Below are 20,036 nucleotides of genomic sequence, written 5' to 3' on the forward strand. Positions count from 1 at the left end.
ATATATATACATACATGATATACATACATGAGATATTTGCTTAAATTGTTTACATAAATCGCTTATATAGTCAAAATCCTTGTAAAACTAATTAATTGAATAAAAAGTCAAGTGGTGAAGCGTATTTACTACCAATTTCAATTTAGCTATTGGAATTGAAACTAGCTAAAATACTAGAGAGGTTAAATTTTATTGTAAATGATTTGAACATGCAACGCCTCCTATAACTAAAAGCCTCCACACGGTTTTTCTTAATCAGTCCGATCAGACCACTGTGAAGGATATCCACTTTTGACTTGACTTGATATGAGGTGATGCGGAGTAACTGCCCGCGCAAGCGGGGATCTCACTCCTTCGTCGGATAAGAATTTGCCCTAAGGCGGCGATGACTATGTGACGATGAAGATATGGGGTGTATCACAGAAAAAATCTGTGTTTATCTCCATGTAGTGTTTCCACTCTAGTCCTTGGTTGATGGGAGAAGGGATTGTATCAGGTTGACTAATTCAGAGTCCTTCAAAAGTTCTTGTAACTCCTTGATGACGATTCGAAGAAATCTAGAGGCAGAGTCGGCAGCACTCCTGTGTTGCCTGTTCTTTGGTGGTGTTTTCCTCCTTTTTCTGGCACCGCAGCCTGAAAAACAGGCTGGGTGATCGCCGTGGCAGTTGATGCAGGTTGGAGGCTCGTTGATTGGCTTACTGCAAAGATATGTCCAATATGCTCCTGCACATTTCATGCACGCAACTTGTCCGGTGCAGTTTTCTGTGACCGAAGCCTTGACACTTGAAGCACTGAATCTCGCGACGGCCGCCGCGAAATCTTTCAGCTCGCACGGGTGTGTCGAGCTGTTTGTCCGTATGAAAGATTTCCCTATGCTAGGGATCATCTGGGAGGATGCTAAGGAAGAGGGGGAGGAGCTTATACTCTAGGCCGCGCCTCTTCTTCAGTTGTTCAATTATTCTTGGCTAGTATCCAATAGTATAAAGTTCTTTTGAGATTGGAAATCTCGGTATCAAGTCTCCGGAAGAGAACTTTAATTTTCCTGCCGGTGGGCCGCAGGATTTCTGTCTGATCAGGATTTGTAGTAGGTGTCTCAACTGTAACCGGGGCTTCAGCAGTGGCTCCTGTTTCCATCTGTTCAGTTGTTTCTATCTCCGCAGGTGTTGTCGGGATATTCTCTTTTTATTTCACTGTCGGTCTCGGGAGCAATATTCATAAATAAAATTAATTTTTAGTCATATATTTGCTACCACTTTCTTACTTTAACTACGTTCAGTATTAAATGACTCGTTCGGTATCACAATGGTCTGATCCAACGCCTCCACACGGTTTTTTATAGGTAGTCCGATCAGACCACTGTGATGTATATCCATTTTCCAAACGAATCACTTAATACAAAATCTAGTTAAAATAAGAAAGTGGTAGCAAATATATGACTAAAAATTTGTCTTATTTATAAGTATTATTGGCTTGCCTTATTCACTTGTCAACCACTACAGATTCAATTCTCAAATATATAAGATAAATTTCTCTCAATTACTTTTATAAAAGGTTTTGGGTTCATGCGCGCAACTGGTTCACTTTTTAAATAGTCTGTGCGGACTACTTATAAAAGAGCGTGCGGAGGCTTCTTGGTGTAGGAGGTGATGGTTAGAATCGTGAATATGCATTGAGTTAAATTTTCGAGCAAGATCGACAGTAAGGATTTTCTTTCGATTACGTGTCAAGATATCCTTTCAATCTCTTATTACTTGACTTTAATGATATCTTTCCGATTGACGGTAAGGATCTTTTGTCAAGGAACTCTTTTCAATTGACAGTAAAGATCTCTTTTTAATCGAGATTGAAGACCTCGTTTCGATCGACTGTAAAGATCTCTTTTCGAGCAACTGTAAATATCACTTTTTAAATTACTATAAAGATCTACTTTTTGGTTAGCTATTTTGATTCTAAACATTAATGTCTCTTCTAAAATCGGATAAGAATTGTTTATCAGCTGTAACAGGTAAAAAAACGCTAAGAGTTGATAGAACATTTTCTCGGTCAATGGTTTGTAACAAGAAATGAAAACATAAATCATCTTTGTAAGCACAGTTATCAAATTTAAATGATAGAATTAAAAAGATATAAAATTTGTTAAAAAACAACAACAACAATTTCTCAAATAATAACTGTTAATAACATTAAATTTGAGTTAAAACTGTTAGTGAAATACTTGTAGTTCTATGTCAGAACAAAGAAATTCAAAGTTTCGTTAAATGCTTGAAAGTTTCAGTCAGCAATTACTTTCAGGTAAGTTTAAATATTAAACCAAAAAAGAAGTAGTTACATTTTTATCTAAAATTATGCATTTGAGTAACTCTTTAAAAGAAATTGAAATGTTGCTCACATTAATGAAATGTTTATAACAAATTTTAACGTATTACCAAAAATGCCAACTGACTCGATCTGTTTTGAGGGAGATAAAATCTTGATCATATTTTTTAACTACACTGGTGGACAAAATTAAGAGATGGAAGACATTTTCCCAATATCTCAAATAATACTGATTATAAATAAATGAAATTTAATTTGGTATGGATATAGCTTATTCCGTGATATAAAGCATGCAAAACAAAAAGGAAAGTGCCATTCACTTTCAAGACCTATTGCCAATAAATCCAATGTAGTCTGAACTTAAGGATAAAAGATGACAATAAAAGTGAGGCTTGTACAGTGTGTGTTGCCTCTAGTATGGTGTATGGTCACCCCTGACAGACAGACAGCATGCACAACGAGTATGCATGCTGTTAATAAGGGAGTTAAGGAGGACTTGTGGAAGACTCTCCCATTCTTCCACCAGAGCAGTTTTTAACTCTAGAATGGCTCTGTGGGAAGGTTGGCGCATCGCAATAGCTCTCCCAAGAGAATACCAAGCATGTTCAATAGGATTCAGGTCAGGGGATTTGGCTGGCCAATCCATTCGTTGAATATCCTCACTTTCCAGATACTCATCAATCATGAGAGTCTAATGTGGTCGCGCATTGTCGTCCATAAAAATGGACTCAGGGCCAACAGCGCCCCTGAAAAGGCGCACATAGGGCTCTAGGACCTCCTGCCTGTACCTCTGGGCATTCACGGAACCATTGTCAAGCACATGGAGCGGTGTGCGAGTATCTTGCATGTGCGAATAAATGTGCGAAAATGCTTTCCATCTCTTAATTTTGTCCACCAGTGTATCTTGAATGGCCTGTCACCTGGTGCGGTTACCAAGAACTGTTTGGAGCCTCCAAATGAAAAGTACTTGTAAATTACAACACAAATGCGGATCTAAATAACATTTTGACGTGAAAATATATTTGTCCTCGTATGAGGCCCATATGTATGAAAATATTAATTTCTATAAATTACAGTATATTTTACTTTTCCACTAAAAAAAATGTTAGGAGAAAGCGGAGCAGTTAGCATTCTTGCTTATTAAAAATATATCGATCGTAAATTGTATACTTTTTTATTGAAAATGATTTGAGTCTTGAACCCACCAAAATAGCTATTACATCTTATTACTATATTGTAATAATCTTTTCAGTTCAGAAGACAAAATGTTCAGAAAACTTATTAATTTGTTAATTTAGTTACGGTATGTTAGCACGATTTCAATACAATTCCAAAATGAGATCACATCAATATTACAAGCTATTGCAATCTTCTCTTAATTCATTGCTTTCTTCAGAATAACTAATGTCAAATAATTTAACACAGGGTTGCCATGCTAAAAGTGGTGACTAATGTTATTTAAAATTTCATTAAAAAGATTAAAATTAGCTACTTTTTGTAATTTTTTTAAACTTTACTATAGAGTTAGAGAGTGCTCGCATGGTCTTCTTCTTTTTTGCTTAAAAACTGGGCATCTGAGTCCTGATGGCCATTTTCCCATCCATCTTGTGTTATCCCAAAAAGGGGGGCATACGTACAATAGGTGTAGTGTTGGTTCATTAGAACCTGTAAAAAAATATAAAGTAGAGGAAACATCATGCCAGATGTATTAGGTATGCTGGATATCTGAGTTATCTTGGTGTTGGGCGCGCAGCGCCATTGATCTATTTGTTTTTACGGTGTTATCGTATAAATATATAATTGCAAATGAGGATTTTATTTTAAATATGAATAATTTGAAAAGCAAATCCTAGTGGTAGTTACGATTGACTAATTAAGGAAATAATAAATAATTCAAAATTCATTGAATTCTGTCATTTTTTACATTTATAGTCACCTGTGGCATCCCTGTTAATAACATTTAGTTTTTTTAAAGAAGCAAAGCAAAAAATATTTCAATCATCCTGCCTTTTAAATTCTATTATAATGAATTAATTTTATAAATGTTCAAATTATTTTGCTTCTGCATTTTTCAAAAGTGGATAAATCAACATTATATATTTGATTTCACAGGGACGAAATGCCGAATTGGACAAAATTCCACTATCAAATTAGTAAAAATCACCTATATGAAGATTCTACAATAATTGAAGGACTTTTGCAAGATATGGCCACACAAAGAATTATTGCTGTAGGTAAAAAGAATTTCCTAGTCTGAAATAGTAGGTTTTTTTTCAGTCTAAAAGCAATAAAATAGACCTATACAGAGAAACAAATCATATGCTTGCAATTTTATGTTAAGTATAGATCGTCAGTGAAATTAGGGGTTAGCAATAAATTAAAATAGAGAAATTTATTATTCTATTTTATTTATTATTTTTAATTTATTATTTTTAATTTATTATTTTTAATTTGTTATTTTTAATTTATTACATTTTACTGAAAGGAGTCAATACGTAATGTTTGCATAAATCATTCCTTATTATGTTCTATATTTATCCGGAATGTGAGATTTAAGTATTGGTTTCTGCTTAATATGTAGTTTAGAAGAAAGTAAACTCATAATAAAGGAACTTAGTAGATGAAGCAGATAAGTGCATAGCTGCCAACTTTTACGCATTTTGCATAAAAATTTATATTTCTACTTAAAGTGCTAATAAAATTTATGCATTCTATTTATTTCTTGAATTAATAAACATGATTTAAAATGATTTTGACTATTACTGCTTATAAATAAAGTAAACATATATTTAGAAATATGATCTTCATATGATGGTCGGTTTGTGCTCTTACAGACTAAAAAATACTCTTCTGCATATGATTGGTAATTCAGTAGTAATTTTATTACCTCTTGTTAAATCACACTTGGGTAAATCATCATCGAAGAGAGTTGAAGTTGATAAGTATGTAAGTGATATTTTCAAGGGTACTTATTTATCTGGGAATATTACATAAATTGCTATTATCAGGATGGGAATGTTTATTGTAACATATAATTGTCTATGCTTTCACTTTACTTTTGACATTTCCTATTCAAATGAGTTTGGATTTTGAGTTTGGTTGGAAGATTTTCATTTTAAATTAGTTAGTGGTAAATAAAATAAGTCAAAGAATAAGGGTAAATAGTTCCGCCTTCCAATAGATCTGTGATAGAATAGTATTTTACTTTCTTACTCCAATTAACCCCTTGGGGACGGGTGATTCAGAAAACATTCGTACAAAATCAGAATCAAGTTGTAATTAAATAAAAAACGGTAACTTAAATGTAGTCGTTGCTAATTTGACAGACTTACTTTGCTTTGACTATAATTATTGTTAGCTTAATCATATATATAATCAATGTTAATTCAAAGTATAATTAAATAGTTTTATTTTGAACAAAGTAATGGTGAATTAAATAAATCAAGCAATTATAACTTCGCCCACAAATAAACTGCTAGCGAAATACTTTGATTACCAGTTTTATCTTTTTACCCTGATTGAGACGGTTTTATGCTGGCACGTACTTGTGACAGTCGGCGCGAAAGGGTTTAAGCCCCTCTGATAATATCATTTACCCCTTACTAGCCAACTCTTCCGGATTTTCCCGAAGATTTTATTTTCAAATTTAAAGTGGTAGTAAATGCATACTATTTTTTCTTTTACAAACTTAATTTTTAAATGATTTTGATCACCACTATTCTTTCAAAAATTAAGCACATGTATTAATATGCAGAACTATCATGATTGTCAACTTAAGTTTTGTCAAATGCAACGTATTTGTTTGCTTAAAATTGAAGTTTTAATTCCATTTTAATACCACTGGGAAAAATGATAATGGAAGGGATTAAAAGTTGGCAGGTATGACTTACCCGTTTTATCCACACAGCTCTTTAACAGAGAGGAAATATTTATTTTTATTATAAAATAATTCAGTTAATTAACTTTATTAAGTTTTATTGGGTAATTTTAATTATTTCATAAAATTATAATTTTTTAGTTTTTAACAATATTTGCTTATTGCAAAATATTTTTTATGATTTGGTTAAATAGTTAGATTAAATTTTTTTTTATAGTTTGGTAAAAAAATTAAAATCCACTAGATTCAAGTAATAAGACCTGGAAAAAAATAAGTGGTAGCTAAGATTTTACAAAAATACTGAAAAAATGGTTAAACTTATCTTTCATTTGAAAATTCTGTTCAAGAGTTATTTTTTGCACTCACATAAATTTTCCTAAAAATTAAATTTTATTGATAGCTTAACACAACTAAATACATCTCAATTTAGCTACCACTTTAAAGAAAGATTCCAGAAATGTAAGCACTCTATATTTATAAACCATAAAACTGTCCAAATTGTTACGTAAATCAAATTTCTTACCTCTCATATATTTTTTTCATAGTGGTTAAACACTCTGATCAACTTGGGTGAATTAAATTATATTTTTTATATATAATCACTACGCAAAAGTATACAAACAGAAAAACAAATCTTAAATATTATTCTCCAAGAGGTAAAATTGTTCCAAATTCTGCTCAATATATCTGACAAATATATATCACGACGATATATGATGGAGTATTTATAAAAGTATGGTTTACATTTGTGAAGAAATAGGAAGAAAAATCAAATTTTTGACAAATAAAACGTAAAAAATAACAGCATTGACGATAAATAATTTCGATACAGACGATAAATAATTTCGATCATTGACGATAACAGCATTGGCGTTAATTAATTTCATTCCTATTACTTGTTACTGTAAAATTAAGAAATATGGCATCGAAAAAATTAGCATTAGTCTTAAATTATAGAATTTTTTTTCTTCCCTTTTTTGTTTAAAAAAAATTAAACGTAGCCCCTAAAAATAGATTGAACTCTTTTCATGGTGGAAAAAAAGGTAATAATATGATTTTATAGCTGAAACTTTAATTACATTCCATTATTAATTATCTACACCTATTTAATTTTTCCAAATTAAAGAAATTATCCTGCATTCATGTGATAATATGTAGTAAGTGTTAGTAGCCACAGCTACTAATCCCAACTATCCCAAATACAATGTTTACTAATGCCCAAAACAATGTAAATAAGGACTGGTTTTATAAATACTCATATCTCCTTAGCGAGATACAAACAGCCCTGAACAAAAAATGTACACCATGTTTAAGTTAAATATACCACTTACTTTGTAAGAACAGTTTCTGAACAATATGTACATTTACACCATCGTATCAAGAAACGGATTACACGGCGAAGAAAAAAATCATGTCATTACCCTGAGCATTATCTCCAATTTCTACGGAAATATCCGTACACACGGATAATGTACGATTGATAATAGTCACCCCTATTATTATCAAACGTTATGAATTCCTTAATCATCATTCCTTCTATTCGAATTTTAATGATTTCGAATTAAAAGAATGCTAACCACAACTTCATTTTATAATGTAACCCTTTCGAAAGCAGTTTTTTTCCCAATAAAAAGACAAATCATTACTTTAATAACTATTAGTACAATTTGGGGGATGGCACTTATGCGTCCAACTGGGGTTTTTAGACAGGACACATGCATCCTAACGGTATTTTCTTCTCTCTCTCGTATGCCTGTTAAGGTAGAGGGGTGTGATTGTTCTTGTTTTCCAGTGGCTCCATCTATGACCAAGAATTCGCCTTCTGCCACACCCATACGTCACGCCCGTTTATAGGGCGGACCCATTCATTCATCCACAGATCATAATTTTGACCTGAATCAGAGAAAGATAAATCTCCAATTCGGTACCCCAGAGGTATTGATTTGTTATGGGAACCTGGAGAACTTTGTAACTCGATAGATTTAACATGCAAGAAGCACCATTTCACTACACGGGGAGTCTTCAGACGGCGGGATTCAAACCCATGAACTCTCGGACATGAGCCTATTGCCCTACCGATCAGGCTATCCCAGCCCGTGTTTTCTTCTTCTTGATGTTGTTATTACTTATCTCCAAAGGTCTGACGGCTTCAAACCAGATCCATAAGTCCGTTGATGAGCAAAAAGTCGGAAACAAGGAGAGGAGAAGTGTAAATTTCTTACCAAAGAAGTCCCAAGCAACTGGCATTTTGGGCAGAGAGGGTAGGATTTTATACCTTGAGAAAAAGTAGGACATTTTAGATGTCAACTGGCAAGGCGTGAAAAGGAAGTATTGTTTTTTCTGTCACATGGAAGAATCAACGACTGTGCCGGTTTACTAACACTATTCCAACCATGAGTGACAGGCACCGGCCAAACCCTCCTATTTAAGTTTTTCATCTGAGAGAAAAGTTCTAGGTAGGTAAGTTCATCAGATGCAGAAGTTGGCAGGCTGCAACCGTTCTTTGCTAGACAGTCTGCCTTCTCGTTACCAAATGATCCACATGGGATGGGATCCACTGGAAATGAATATCCTGTTGAAGTGAGTGTCTTCTTCTGCGGGACATATATGTCTAAACGGTCAAATAATTAAGGAGAGTCAGTAGGGCATAGATCAATAACGCAGAAACTTACCTTTTTCTATGAACCTTTTCTAAGAAACTATTTATGATATCGTTTTGAAGTGTGTCGGGGATATTTTCGATTGTATGTTGTATGCAATCAGTAGTATGCTGTGATAGTGCTTTAATGCTAGCAGGAATAATTTTAAATTTATGAAAGATTTTTAATGAAACTTTTTAAAATATTTAAAGTTTTCAGTTCAACTTTCATTCTTAAAATTTATCAACTTCATATCGAAAAAATATAATTTAATTGTCTCAGGATTTTATAATTTTCTATTAATAGTTATTACTTGTAGCACTATATGAATAGCTAACGAAAATGGAGGGGACAAAAATATGTGCATTATGAAAGTAAATAAAGTAAAATAAATTAATAAAATATCTTGGGAACTAGACAATGCTCCGGCATCACCTCCTACATCTATACTGTTTTTTTTTAAAGTAGTATTATTTAAAAGGGGAACCAGTTGCGCGCATGAACCCAAATACAAGACGAATGGGAAAAAGGCCGCTAACGGCGCCAGGCGCCCAGATATATTTCGATGATAATGATGATCATGAACCCAAATTCCATTTTAAAAGTAATTGAGATAAATTTTTTCTATGTATTTGAGAATTGAATCTTTGGTGGTTGACAAGTATATAAGAACAAACCAATCATATTCATATATTAAATAAATTTTTAGATATATATTTTCTACTATTTTCTTACTTTTACTAGATTTTCTATTACATAGCTCTGTCGTAAACTGGTTTATCTTCATAGTGGCGTGGAAGTTTTCAGCTATGGGAGGCGTTGGCTCCGGTGGCGTATTCAGGCACGGCTACGTGACTGGTGAATATCTGCTCGTATTGAAATATATTTAATGCAATTTAAAAGGACTTTGAAAACTAAGAAAAGCATTGTATTTATTTAATTGTTTGATAGAAATTCTCTTTGCAGAACAACACCCTGGTGGTACACAACTTAAATTTATTATATTTTTCGAAGATGGAGGAAGAGCTCTTTTTAAACCGATGAGGTAAGTTAAATAATTAACACTTTCTTGACTGTTCGTAATATTTCTCAAGTTTCTTATTTCAACCACAATATATTTTATAATTAAATTTGATATGTATATACAGATATATTTTTCTACTGGAAAGTGCTACCGGTGTCTTATTAAATATGCATCCTCAGAGATGCCAACTGCTCCGGATGCGCCATTTTAATTTAAAAAATGGTTAACAACTACGAACTTAAATTTGCAAATATTTGACTAATTCCGTTTACATTTAAAACGGTGGAGCATGACTTACATGATACAAAGTGGCAAATGATATAAGCCTTCAAATTATTTAGAAATAGTGGTGGATAAAAACCTAATAAATTGAATTTATTAAACCAAGAATCACACATCAATAAACCACCACTCGAAAATATCTATTCTCTGTCCGAAGTAAGTTGGCATCTCTGTATCTATGACGAATGATCTTTTTAGTATTTATATTTGTGTACATTTTTAAAATTTTTCATTTCTTACTTTGCCTATATTGTGTTAAGGGGTTTTCTGACCTGGAAATTTCAAAATATCGATTATTTTTAATTGCATATTGCGATACCTCATATGAAGTATATGTGAGCGAAACCGTTTTGCTCGAAAACTATTTGATATATTTGAAAAACGTAATTATCGGACTCGCCGTTCTGCGTCATCGAAGGCTCACGGACGTCATAGAAAAAAAATATATAAGGATAATCAGCGCAGATGTTAATCATGCCTATATTCGAGATCCTATAAAAATGGTCAACCTAAAACAATAACACATCGCTAAATTTGTTTATTTTGACATTCTCTCCAAATCACATCAAATCCGGTAAAAATGTAGACAAAATTGCCAATTAATTGACTACGGTGATCTCAGCGGCAGTCAGATGAGTACTGCCAGCATGATGGATGTCAGGGGTACTCGATTTGGCAACCCAACGTTTGGTGCAGAAGGTGCAGGACAAGTCGCCTAGAACGCTCGGAGCACCCCTGGAAAGAATTTAGATCTATGTTGCTGCAGGAGGCAGTGCACGCCAACGTGTGAAATTAGTGATAGTTTCATTTAAATTTCTCTCTATGTTTGAGATACAAATGAAATTTTGTACATTTTTGTGACAAAGATTTTAAATAGATGACTATGAAAACGTTGCCTGTTTGCCTACATTTCTTTTTTAGATTTTTTAGAGATGAAGAGATGCCTATGGTGGTGTGTGACTGTCTGAAATTTGTGATGCGGGATTGTTTTATCTATCCTTGTTCGGATATTAATGAAATCCTTTAAATTTTTTTGAAACGTTTTTGAACGATGGCTATGGAAACATTAGCTCTAAGCCTACATTTATTTCTTACCTTTCCTGGAGATGAAGAAGTACCGATGATGGTGTGTAACTATTTGAAATTAGTGATATGTGATAGTTTCAGTTAAATTTTTATCTATTCTCTTATAAGTAAAATCATGAACATTTTTCTGCATTTTTTTCGAGTAAGCACTTATGGAGACACTCATTTGTTGGTATATATATATATNATAGTAAGGAATGTATATGTACTGATACATTCCTTGTAAGCTTACGTTTTTTCTTTCTCAGATATCCTAGAGATAAAGCAGTGCCTATGAGAACGTTATATTTGAGTGATCATGAGCGACATGTCAGTGAAATTGCAGCCTTTCATTTAGACAGGTAATAATCATAAGGTTTCATCATTAGTATTTACTAAATGAGGATATTAATTTTGTCTCATTTCCATGGTATTGAAATGTTTATTGCAAGAAGTCATTGATTTTATGCTTTATGTTTCTGAGAAAAATTTTTGTTTAGGTATAATATTCTTTTGCTTTGACAATTAGAATTGAAGTAACAAATAAAATGAGAATAAAATGCTACGAAATTCAATTATATATGATATTGTAGAATAAGTACTATTAACCTGAAATTTTCTCTATGGTTTAAAGTGCTGAAGTTTTTCAAAAATTTAAAATAAAACTATCAGTAAAACTATTTTATTTCTAACTTTTCTTCACTTATACAATTTTGCTATCTGCAATTTTTTGTTAGAGTGTTGTCAAGATTTCTCGAAAAGATAGTCTTCAAGCAAGATTCAAGAGTATCAGGATATACTGATGAATTCGATAATGACGAAACTCATTCCGCCCTCGTCACATCATGATGCTCCTAGCATGCATAATGCACGGCGTGGCAGAAGTTTGCAGAAGTCAGAAATTGTGGAAGACATCCTGCAAAGAGTGGTAGATCGTACGGATATTAGAACGCGAAAGGTTTCCTGTTAAGAGCCCCTCTCCGTTGTTTAGTGAGTACTACGCAACGAAGGTTTATACCCTACCATGTACAAAAAGTACAAGGCTTAATACCTGCAGAGTATGAGCCAGCATACAAGTTTGCATATTGATTTTCGAAACAGCTAGTAAGTCAATCTGAGTTTAGTGCCCACGTGTTATTCACGAAAAAAATGCGTTATCACTCTTTACAGCATTTCTAATATGCACAGCCTCTATAAGTTGGCATCTCGCAATCCATATGACACACGTTCTTTCGAGCCTCTTTACATCGTAATTTTGTTACATGCAATTCTGGGTAACTTTTTTATCAGCCCATACTTTCTGTCATTTTGACTGTGAACGGCAGAACATACATCACATTTTTACTAAAGATATTGCCCCAATTACTTCAAACTACTGCAGCCAACATAAAATGTGTTTGTGCCAACATTACATTACTACTTCGCGCTGCAATTCCCGTATGAACTTTCGTCCTGATGCGTTTGTGCCAGCGTTACAGAGTACAATACTGTTTCAGCTTGAATGTGCTGAGTACTTCAAATTCCCAGGGAGATGGACTAGTCCGGGTAGGTCCTTGTCTTGGCTACCGTCTGATCTCTCTTGTCTGGACTTTTTCCTGTGAGACCATTTAAAAAGTTTCGCCCTCATCAACTCTAACCTATTTGCCAAGATTCCTGTTGCTTGTCTGAGAAATGCAGGGTGTGTTTAAAAACTTGTTACGCCAAAGATGTAACACCTGTATTCCTAGAAGCGTTCGCTTTTTTTTAAACAGTTTTTGTAATTTTTACTCAGATGCCACCAATAAAATTTATTTAGTCTTCCCTCCTCTTTCTGTACGGTTTCTCATTCTTTCGCGTGACAGTAGCAAATACCTCCTAATAGTTAGCTCACTCTCCGCTCTCGCATGTTAAAATTGCTTTTTATAAGTTTTCTATCGTCCCTTAAATTTCTACCCTTGAGTTTAGAAACATTCTACATACACATGATTATTTTAAAGTATTCCAATGTTTTGCGGTGCAACGCTAATTAATATAACAATAAAAAACGAATGATTACTTTTTCGAAAATACACCAAGCTATTTTTCCTGCAACCCATAAAATGGTAGACTAAACAAAACAAATTATAAGAAAATTTTCTGATAGTTATCTATAAGTTTTCAAAAAAATAAATCAAAAGTAATAAAGAAAGTTTAAATTTTTAACCAGACATTGCTTGAATTTAATATCACATAATCTTTTTCTCTAAACTTACATTTCCTAAACATGAAAAAAATTTGAATCACATTGAGGCAATTACATTAAAGATGGATTAATATATTTTTCTTGAATTTACACTGTAACTAGTTAAATCTAATTTCATGTTTATTTTTAGTAATATACCTACATAAATTTTTAAAATATAATGCTTATACATTTTTATTAAAGTTTTAATAAAAAGTATAAAATTTTCATTTAGGATTTTGGGATTTAGACGAGCACCACCTGTGGTAGGGAGAAGAATCAACATAGCGTCAGAACTTTTTCCATTGATTAAAAACTTGGATCTCATCAATACATTCTACATAACAGCGGGTTTGTTCTCTTTTATTCTATTTTCTTTCACATGGCGAATATTGTTTTGCTTGTTTTTAAACACCCATCTCGCTTTTCGTTTAATCCAAAATACTCAGCATCCTGAGCAAGTCACTTAGTGTCTAAACAAATTAAAGCGACGTTAAATTTTGAATAAATGTTCGATAATATCTCGTTAATCCAAGGAAACTTTGCATATGTTAAGAATTTGAGGCTCTGGATTACCGAAGTTTTCTCTAAAGAGGGTCTAAATTCCCCCATCTCAATAAAGTGTCCCAAAAAGTCAATTATTGAACTCTTTAAAAATTTACACTTCTTTAAATTAAAATCCAACTAATATTCAGAAGCAGGTTAACCGCTTTAACCCTTCAAATTCGTCCGTGGTGGGAATANATTTTTACATAGCATTTTTTCCCTTTGTCTCCGTCATCTTATTCAAGGTTGAGAAAACTACGACATTCACAATTACCAGAGCAAAATCCTATATTTTAAGATAGCACTTTGAATTTTTAGAACTTTTGGAAAATTATTTTCAAATATATACGTATAGCTGCTTATTAAAAAAAACATAAGGAAAGTTGTGTTCACAGATAAGTTGAATAATTGAGGTTTGTTTCCTATTCGTTGCAGCTATTAAGCTTTTTTTAGACTCGTTGTAACCCTGTTTAAATTAGTTAAGTTTGGTATTTAATCAATTTGTTTCTGGCTTTTCCAAAATAGTAAAAAATTATCCGTATCTCAGATAGTGTTTATTGCATTATAAATATTTTCTCTGTTTTAGAGGGCAAGTATTGTTTCTATGGAAAGTGCCGAATGTATTGTGATAAACGGTATAGTTTCTGTGGAAACCCCGACATCATTGAAGGGAGTTTTGCAGCCTACTTACCTCCAGCTCCTTATGAGTTGTTGGCTCAAAGACTTGTACAAAATCCTTGGAAGAGGACTTACATACCTGGCTTGAAAGCCGAATGGGAAAAGAATTCAAATTATTGTAACGATGTTGTCAAGAATTTGAAATTATTTCAATCAACTAGGAGGTTGTATGATGTCATAGATTGCGCCATTTTCGATTTTCTTATTGGTAAGTGTTTAGCATAAATTACCAACTCAAGTAGACTTTAAACTTGAAAGGGATAATTCTATAGAATCTTTTCAATTATATAAATTTAGTTTCTCTTTACTTTTCTAACAACTTAAAGTCTGCAAATAAACATATGAATTTGAAGCCTAACAATTTTGTTCTAAGATTGCGTCACGTTTTCTTTATCTAGAAAAGGCCCAGGTAATTAAACCATGTCCCATTAAAATCTCAGAAGACGTTTTTCTAATTTCCAAGTTCTTTTTTCGTGCAAAATTTAACCTATTTAGTGAAAAACAGATTTTTGCGTTTTTCTGTCCTGAAAATTGCTTAAACCACAGCAATAATAAAAAATGTTACACTGATCCCATTATAGAGCCACTGAAAGTTTAAAGAATGCTACATACCCAATTTTTTATTTAAACCTATCAGCAGTGTTGCCATATTAGGGGCCTTCTCCTAAATTTAGGGGGAATTTTTATCTTCAGTGGGTATTTTAGGGGAATTTGTTTTTAGGGGTTTGTTTTAGGGTTATTTGTGAATTTTACTAGTTTACTAGCTAAAATTATTCGAAGATTTACACGAGTTGATTTTTTTTCTTTACAGCAAATCATTGTACCGCAATAGTTAAGTGAATAAATTATCAATGCATAATTTCAATTTTGAGTCGTTTTTAATGATTCCCTTTTGTGTTGATTTTAACTACGAATTCAATTCTCTTGCAATAAATATTGATTCCGAAATCGTACGTTATGTTAAAGAAAGATGCATAAATTTTGTTGTTAAATTATGCAAAGAAATTCAGAACAGAATACCAGATAATTTTGAAACATAAGAGTCTACATTCACCGGATTCAAAACTTAAATTTGTTAAGGCAAATATTACAGATATTGTTGCTAAATTTTTCATCAATTTGTATTGATGTTGATGAAACATTTGCTAAGTGGAATTTATTTTCGGATGTATATGATTTGAATTGTGATTCTACAGAATCTTTATGGGTAAAAATGAGTGAAATTAAAAATTCTTGTGGAAATTTAAAATTCAAACATATTTCGACTCTTGTTTTAGCTTTATTAAGTATTCCGTTTTCAAATGCAACTGTGGAGAGACGTTTCTCCATATTAAATATTTTTAAAGACAAATTGAGAAATAAAATGTCTATAACTACAGCTGATGCTTTTTTGCGCTTCTTCTATGTTAAAAATGTTTAACAGCAAAAACATATACAAATCAGAAAGTATTGACGAAAATATGTTGGATATTTTATCAGAAATTTAAGCATAATGTTTGAATTAAAATATTAAAAAGACTATATCTTTGATAATAAAATATTTATCAAAAAATGTGTGAGTCAAAAAGTATTGAAAAAAATATCTTGAATATTTTAGTAGAAATTAAAGATAATGCAACGATTGAAAAAAAGATTAATTCGTGGTTAATAAAATATTAAATAGTACTAAAGCAATGTTTTCTATACATTATTTAACTTTTGTACTATCTTTTAATACTTATACATTAAGTAAAAAATTTTGGGTTTTTGTTTTAAATTTTTAGGGGATTTTACAACGCAATCTGGGGGTGAACGGTTATCGGCACATGGCAACACTGCCTATCAGAAAAAAAAGGATCGTCGCCTCCTTCCCCCCTCAAAAACAGTTTAATTTTGTAAAGTTTTTCTTTATATATACAAATATTTGGGAAAGATGAAGAGAAAACAATGAAGTCTTATCTATTTTCAAGAAAAAATTACCAAAGTTGCAATTAAGTGCTATTTTAAAATTTACATCATTTTTCTTTTTCTGACAGAAAAGACGGACAGTATTTTAAGACTACAGGAAAAAAAGAGCAATAAAGCCAGATTCTTTAAATTACTACTTATTTTTAATTCATTTCATCGTCTTTTTTGGTCGCAATTTCAAAACCAAGTTAAGAGAGAAAATTTGAAATAACTTAAAATGTTGAAAAAGTTTACATTTCGCAAAAATTTACATCACGCTAAAGGCATGTATCGGTAATAATCATGTACGTATTTAGTTAAAGATAGATACTATGAATGTAGGACTATTATAACTAAATTTCCTTCCATCAACATATTGAAATGTGAGGAATTGATTTAAAGCATTAAATTGAGATATGGTTCTTCGAGCGAGAATAAAAATAAAAAATATTAAGTAATAATAATTAATTTAATAAAAAATAAAAACTGGTAGCTATTTATTTTATTACTTATATTTTCTTTTTTAAAATTTAAATACAATTTATTTTAGCGATACTTTTTCTAAGGTTTCAATTCAAATATGCATACATATATGCAATTTACTGCTATTCTGCATTTTGGAAAAACAGTTTAATTTGGTAGAGTTTTTCTTTATACATACAAATGTTTGGAAAAGAAAACAATGAAGTATCATTCTATTTTCATGAAAAAATTACCAAAGTTGCAATTAAGTGCCGTTTTAAAATTTACATCATTTTTCTTTTTCTGACAGAAAAGACGGACAGTATTTTAAGTATAATCCAAAGTGAAGACATTTTTATGAGTTTTCTATCAATAACTATAACTTATTATTCTGAAAGGACAAACACCGTGGTACAATGACATTTTTAAAAAAATCATTTTTTCCTCATTTATGAATAAACAAGAACTACAGGAAAAAAAGAGCAATTAAGCCAGATTCTTTAACACGTTCAAGCCGGGAAAAGTGAAAATACTGGTACGGGAAAAGAGAAAATACTGGTAGAAGAACTATTTCAATATTAGGTAATATTCGGGAGGAGTTAATCTATTCTCAACAATAACAATTCACTGTAAGGAAATTTTTCACGGCAAAGAAGCAATTCAATATAAAAATTGCATCCGTTAAAAACAGTTGGTACTTATGGATTTTTATTATTCCCGAAAAAAAACTAAAAAATGATATTTATTGTTACCAGTTTTTACTCCGGTGCGCTGCCAAGATGAGACAATCTAGCGTTAACCACCGGTGAGTCACCCCGACGTGAACGTGTTAAATTACAACCTATTTTTAATTCATTTCATCATCTCTTTTGGTCACAATTTCAAAACCAAGTTACGAGAGAAAATTTGAAGTAACTTAAAATGTTGAGAAAGTTTACATTACGTAAAAATCTGCATCACGCTAAAGGCATGCATCGGTAATAATCATGTACGTAGAGCTCACTTCAGCATACCTGCCAACTTTTAATCCCTTCCGTTATGATTTTTCCCAGTGGTATTAAAATGGAATAAAAATTTCAATTTTAAGCAAAAAAATACGTTGCATTTGAAAAAGCTTAAGCTGCCTATCACTCATACTCATATATGTGTTGGTTATCTTAGCATCAACCCCGCTAGGGGCTCCAACTAATTCATCTGAGTGGAAATAAATGATAAATCGCCGAAGCGCAACTGAAAGGTGGGGTTCAGTATCTTTTACTGAGAGAAAATTACAATGAAGTAGTGAGATTGAACAAACAAGTTTGAGAGAGAGAAGAGCTTCTCAGGTGCACAGTAGCCACATAGCCTCAGAGAAAAGGAGCTGCCTATCACATACCCTCCAACTGCTACGGAATTTCCGTAGTTTCAGAAATCTTTTTTTCAGACGGTAGCAAAATTAATGTCTTAATATTTAAAAAAAATTAATTTTAGCGTAACTTGTCCACTATTATTTATAACGTGCAGGCCATATGGCTAGATTCCTAAGTTCTGATAAAAGTTTTATGAGAGATCCATTTGCTTTAAAAATTTCTACTTTGGCTCGCTACCACTAGAAAGAATTATTTTCAAAATCCTCATAAGTTGGAGGGTATGCTATCATGATGGTAACGCATATAAATAAATATGCTTAATTCTTTTAGGAATAGTGGTGATGGAAATCCTTTAAAAATTTAGTTTATAAAAGAAAAAATAGTATATATTTACTACCACTTTAAATATAAAAATAAAATTTTACACCAAATGCGTAAAAGTTGGCTGGTATGCTTTAGTTAAAGAGAGATACTATAGTTTGGTTTATAGGACTAATATCACTTAATTTCCTTCCATCAACATATCGAAATGTGAGGAATTAATTTAAAACATGACTAGGGTGGCGCAAGATCTATTATTGCGATCAAAATTTTAAGTAATAATAATTAATTTAATAAAAAATAAAAACTGGTAGTTATTTATTTTATTACTTATATTTTCTTTTTTAAAATTTTAAATCTAATTTATTTTTGCGATACTTTTTCTAAGGTTTCAATTCAAATATGCATGCGTATACGTAATTTATTGTTATTCTCCACTTTGAATACTTCTTATACACTGCATATTCGCATTAAAACTTATCCTAACGATGATGAATATATATCAGCTGTCAATTAGATAAAAGATACATTTATCGTTTAAATAAAAGATCTGTGATAGAATAAGCTGGGATACCCTAGGAATATAAAAATTGGTAGAAACTCAAATCACTTCTATTTGTTTTCTTTCTAATTTTCCAATCGTAGCTACTACTCTAACTTATATTTCAAATTATTCATATTCAAAGCAAAAACTTTTTTCTCTCCAATTAATGGTAAACTGAAACAAATATGACAAAAAGTTGCTTTTTTAACCCCTTACCGCACAGAATTTTTGAAAAAATAACCGGCCAAAAAATCTATTTTTTAATGTAAAAACACACACTTTTGAGCATTGTCTTTTCTTTTGGTGGACAATTTTGAAATACTTTCGGAAATAGGCTATATTCAGAAATGTCAACTGCTCCGAACACGCCAAAATAATTAAGAAAACGGTAAATAACTGCAAAGCAAATTTAAATATTTGACTATTTTTGTTTGCTTTTTAAAAAGTATAGCATGACGTAAGTACTCTAAAGTGGTGGATTTTATAAGCCTACGAAATATGTAGAAATAATTGTGCGTAAAAATCCTCTAAATTCAATTTATTAAACCAAGAATCACAATTGATAAACTACCACTTTCAAATATATATTTGCTGTCCGGAGCAAAGTTTGCATCTTTTTATATTTTCTTCTTGAATAAATAAGTGTTATAGCTTACAATCCTATGTAAATGATAAATATCAATAAAACGATTTTTTTCTTCTTAGCTTTCACATTGTTATTTTCAATTCTCGATTATATATCGATATTCGAGTGTGAAAAATTATAGCAGCATAAAATACATCGCCGCACGAATTATCTCGAGTGTG

General features: G+C 31.8%; 1 protein-coding gene across 2 annotated transcripts in view; it reads left to right on the top strand.

The window, feature by feature from the left end:
• LOC107446380 (extracellular serine/threonine protein CG31145-like) overlaps positions 1 to 20,036 on the top strand; it is a 44,030-nt gene that overhangs the window by 17,127 nt on the left and 6,867 nt on the right. The window contains exons 2-6 of one of the 2 annotated variants that reach the window (XM_071185211.1): positions 4,429 to 4,550; positions 9,799 to 9,877; positions 11,473 to 11,565; positions 13,639 to 13,754; positions 14,536 to 14,835. In XM_071185211.1, coding sequence (XP_071041312.1) covers positions 4,429 to 4,550; positions 9,799 to 9,877; positions 11,473 to 11,565; positions 13,639 to 13,754; positions 14,536 to 14,835 — 710 coding nt within the window. Of the gene's footprint in view, positions 1 to 4,428; positions 4,551 to 9,574; positions 9,691 to 9,798; positions 9,878 to 11,472; positions 11,566 to 13,638; positions 13,755 to 14,535; positions 14,836 to 20,036 lie in introns of those variants that run through there. The other variant, XM_071185212.1, reaches the window with a different exon arrangement.

The sequence above is a fragment of the Parasteatoda tepidariorum genome, chromosome 9, assembly GCF_043381705.1.
Source record: "Parasteatoda tepidariorum isolate YZ-2023 chromosome 9, CAS_Ptep_4.0, whole genome shotgun sequence".
Classification (NCBI taxonomy): domain Eukaryota; kingdom Metazoa; phylum Arthropoda; class Arachnida; order Araneae; family Theridiidae; genus Parasteatoda; species Parasteatoda tepidariorum.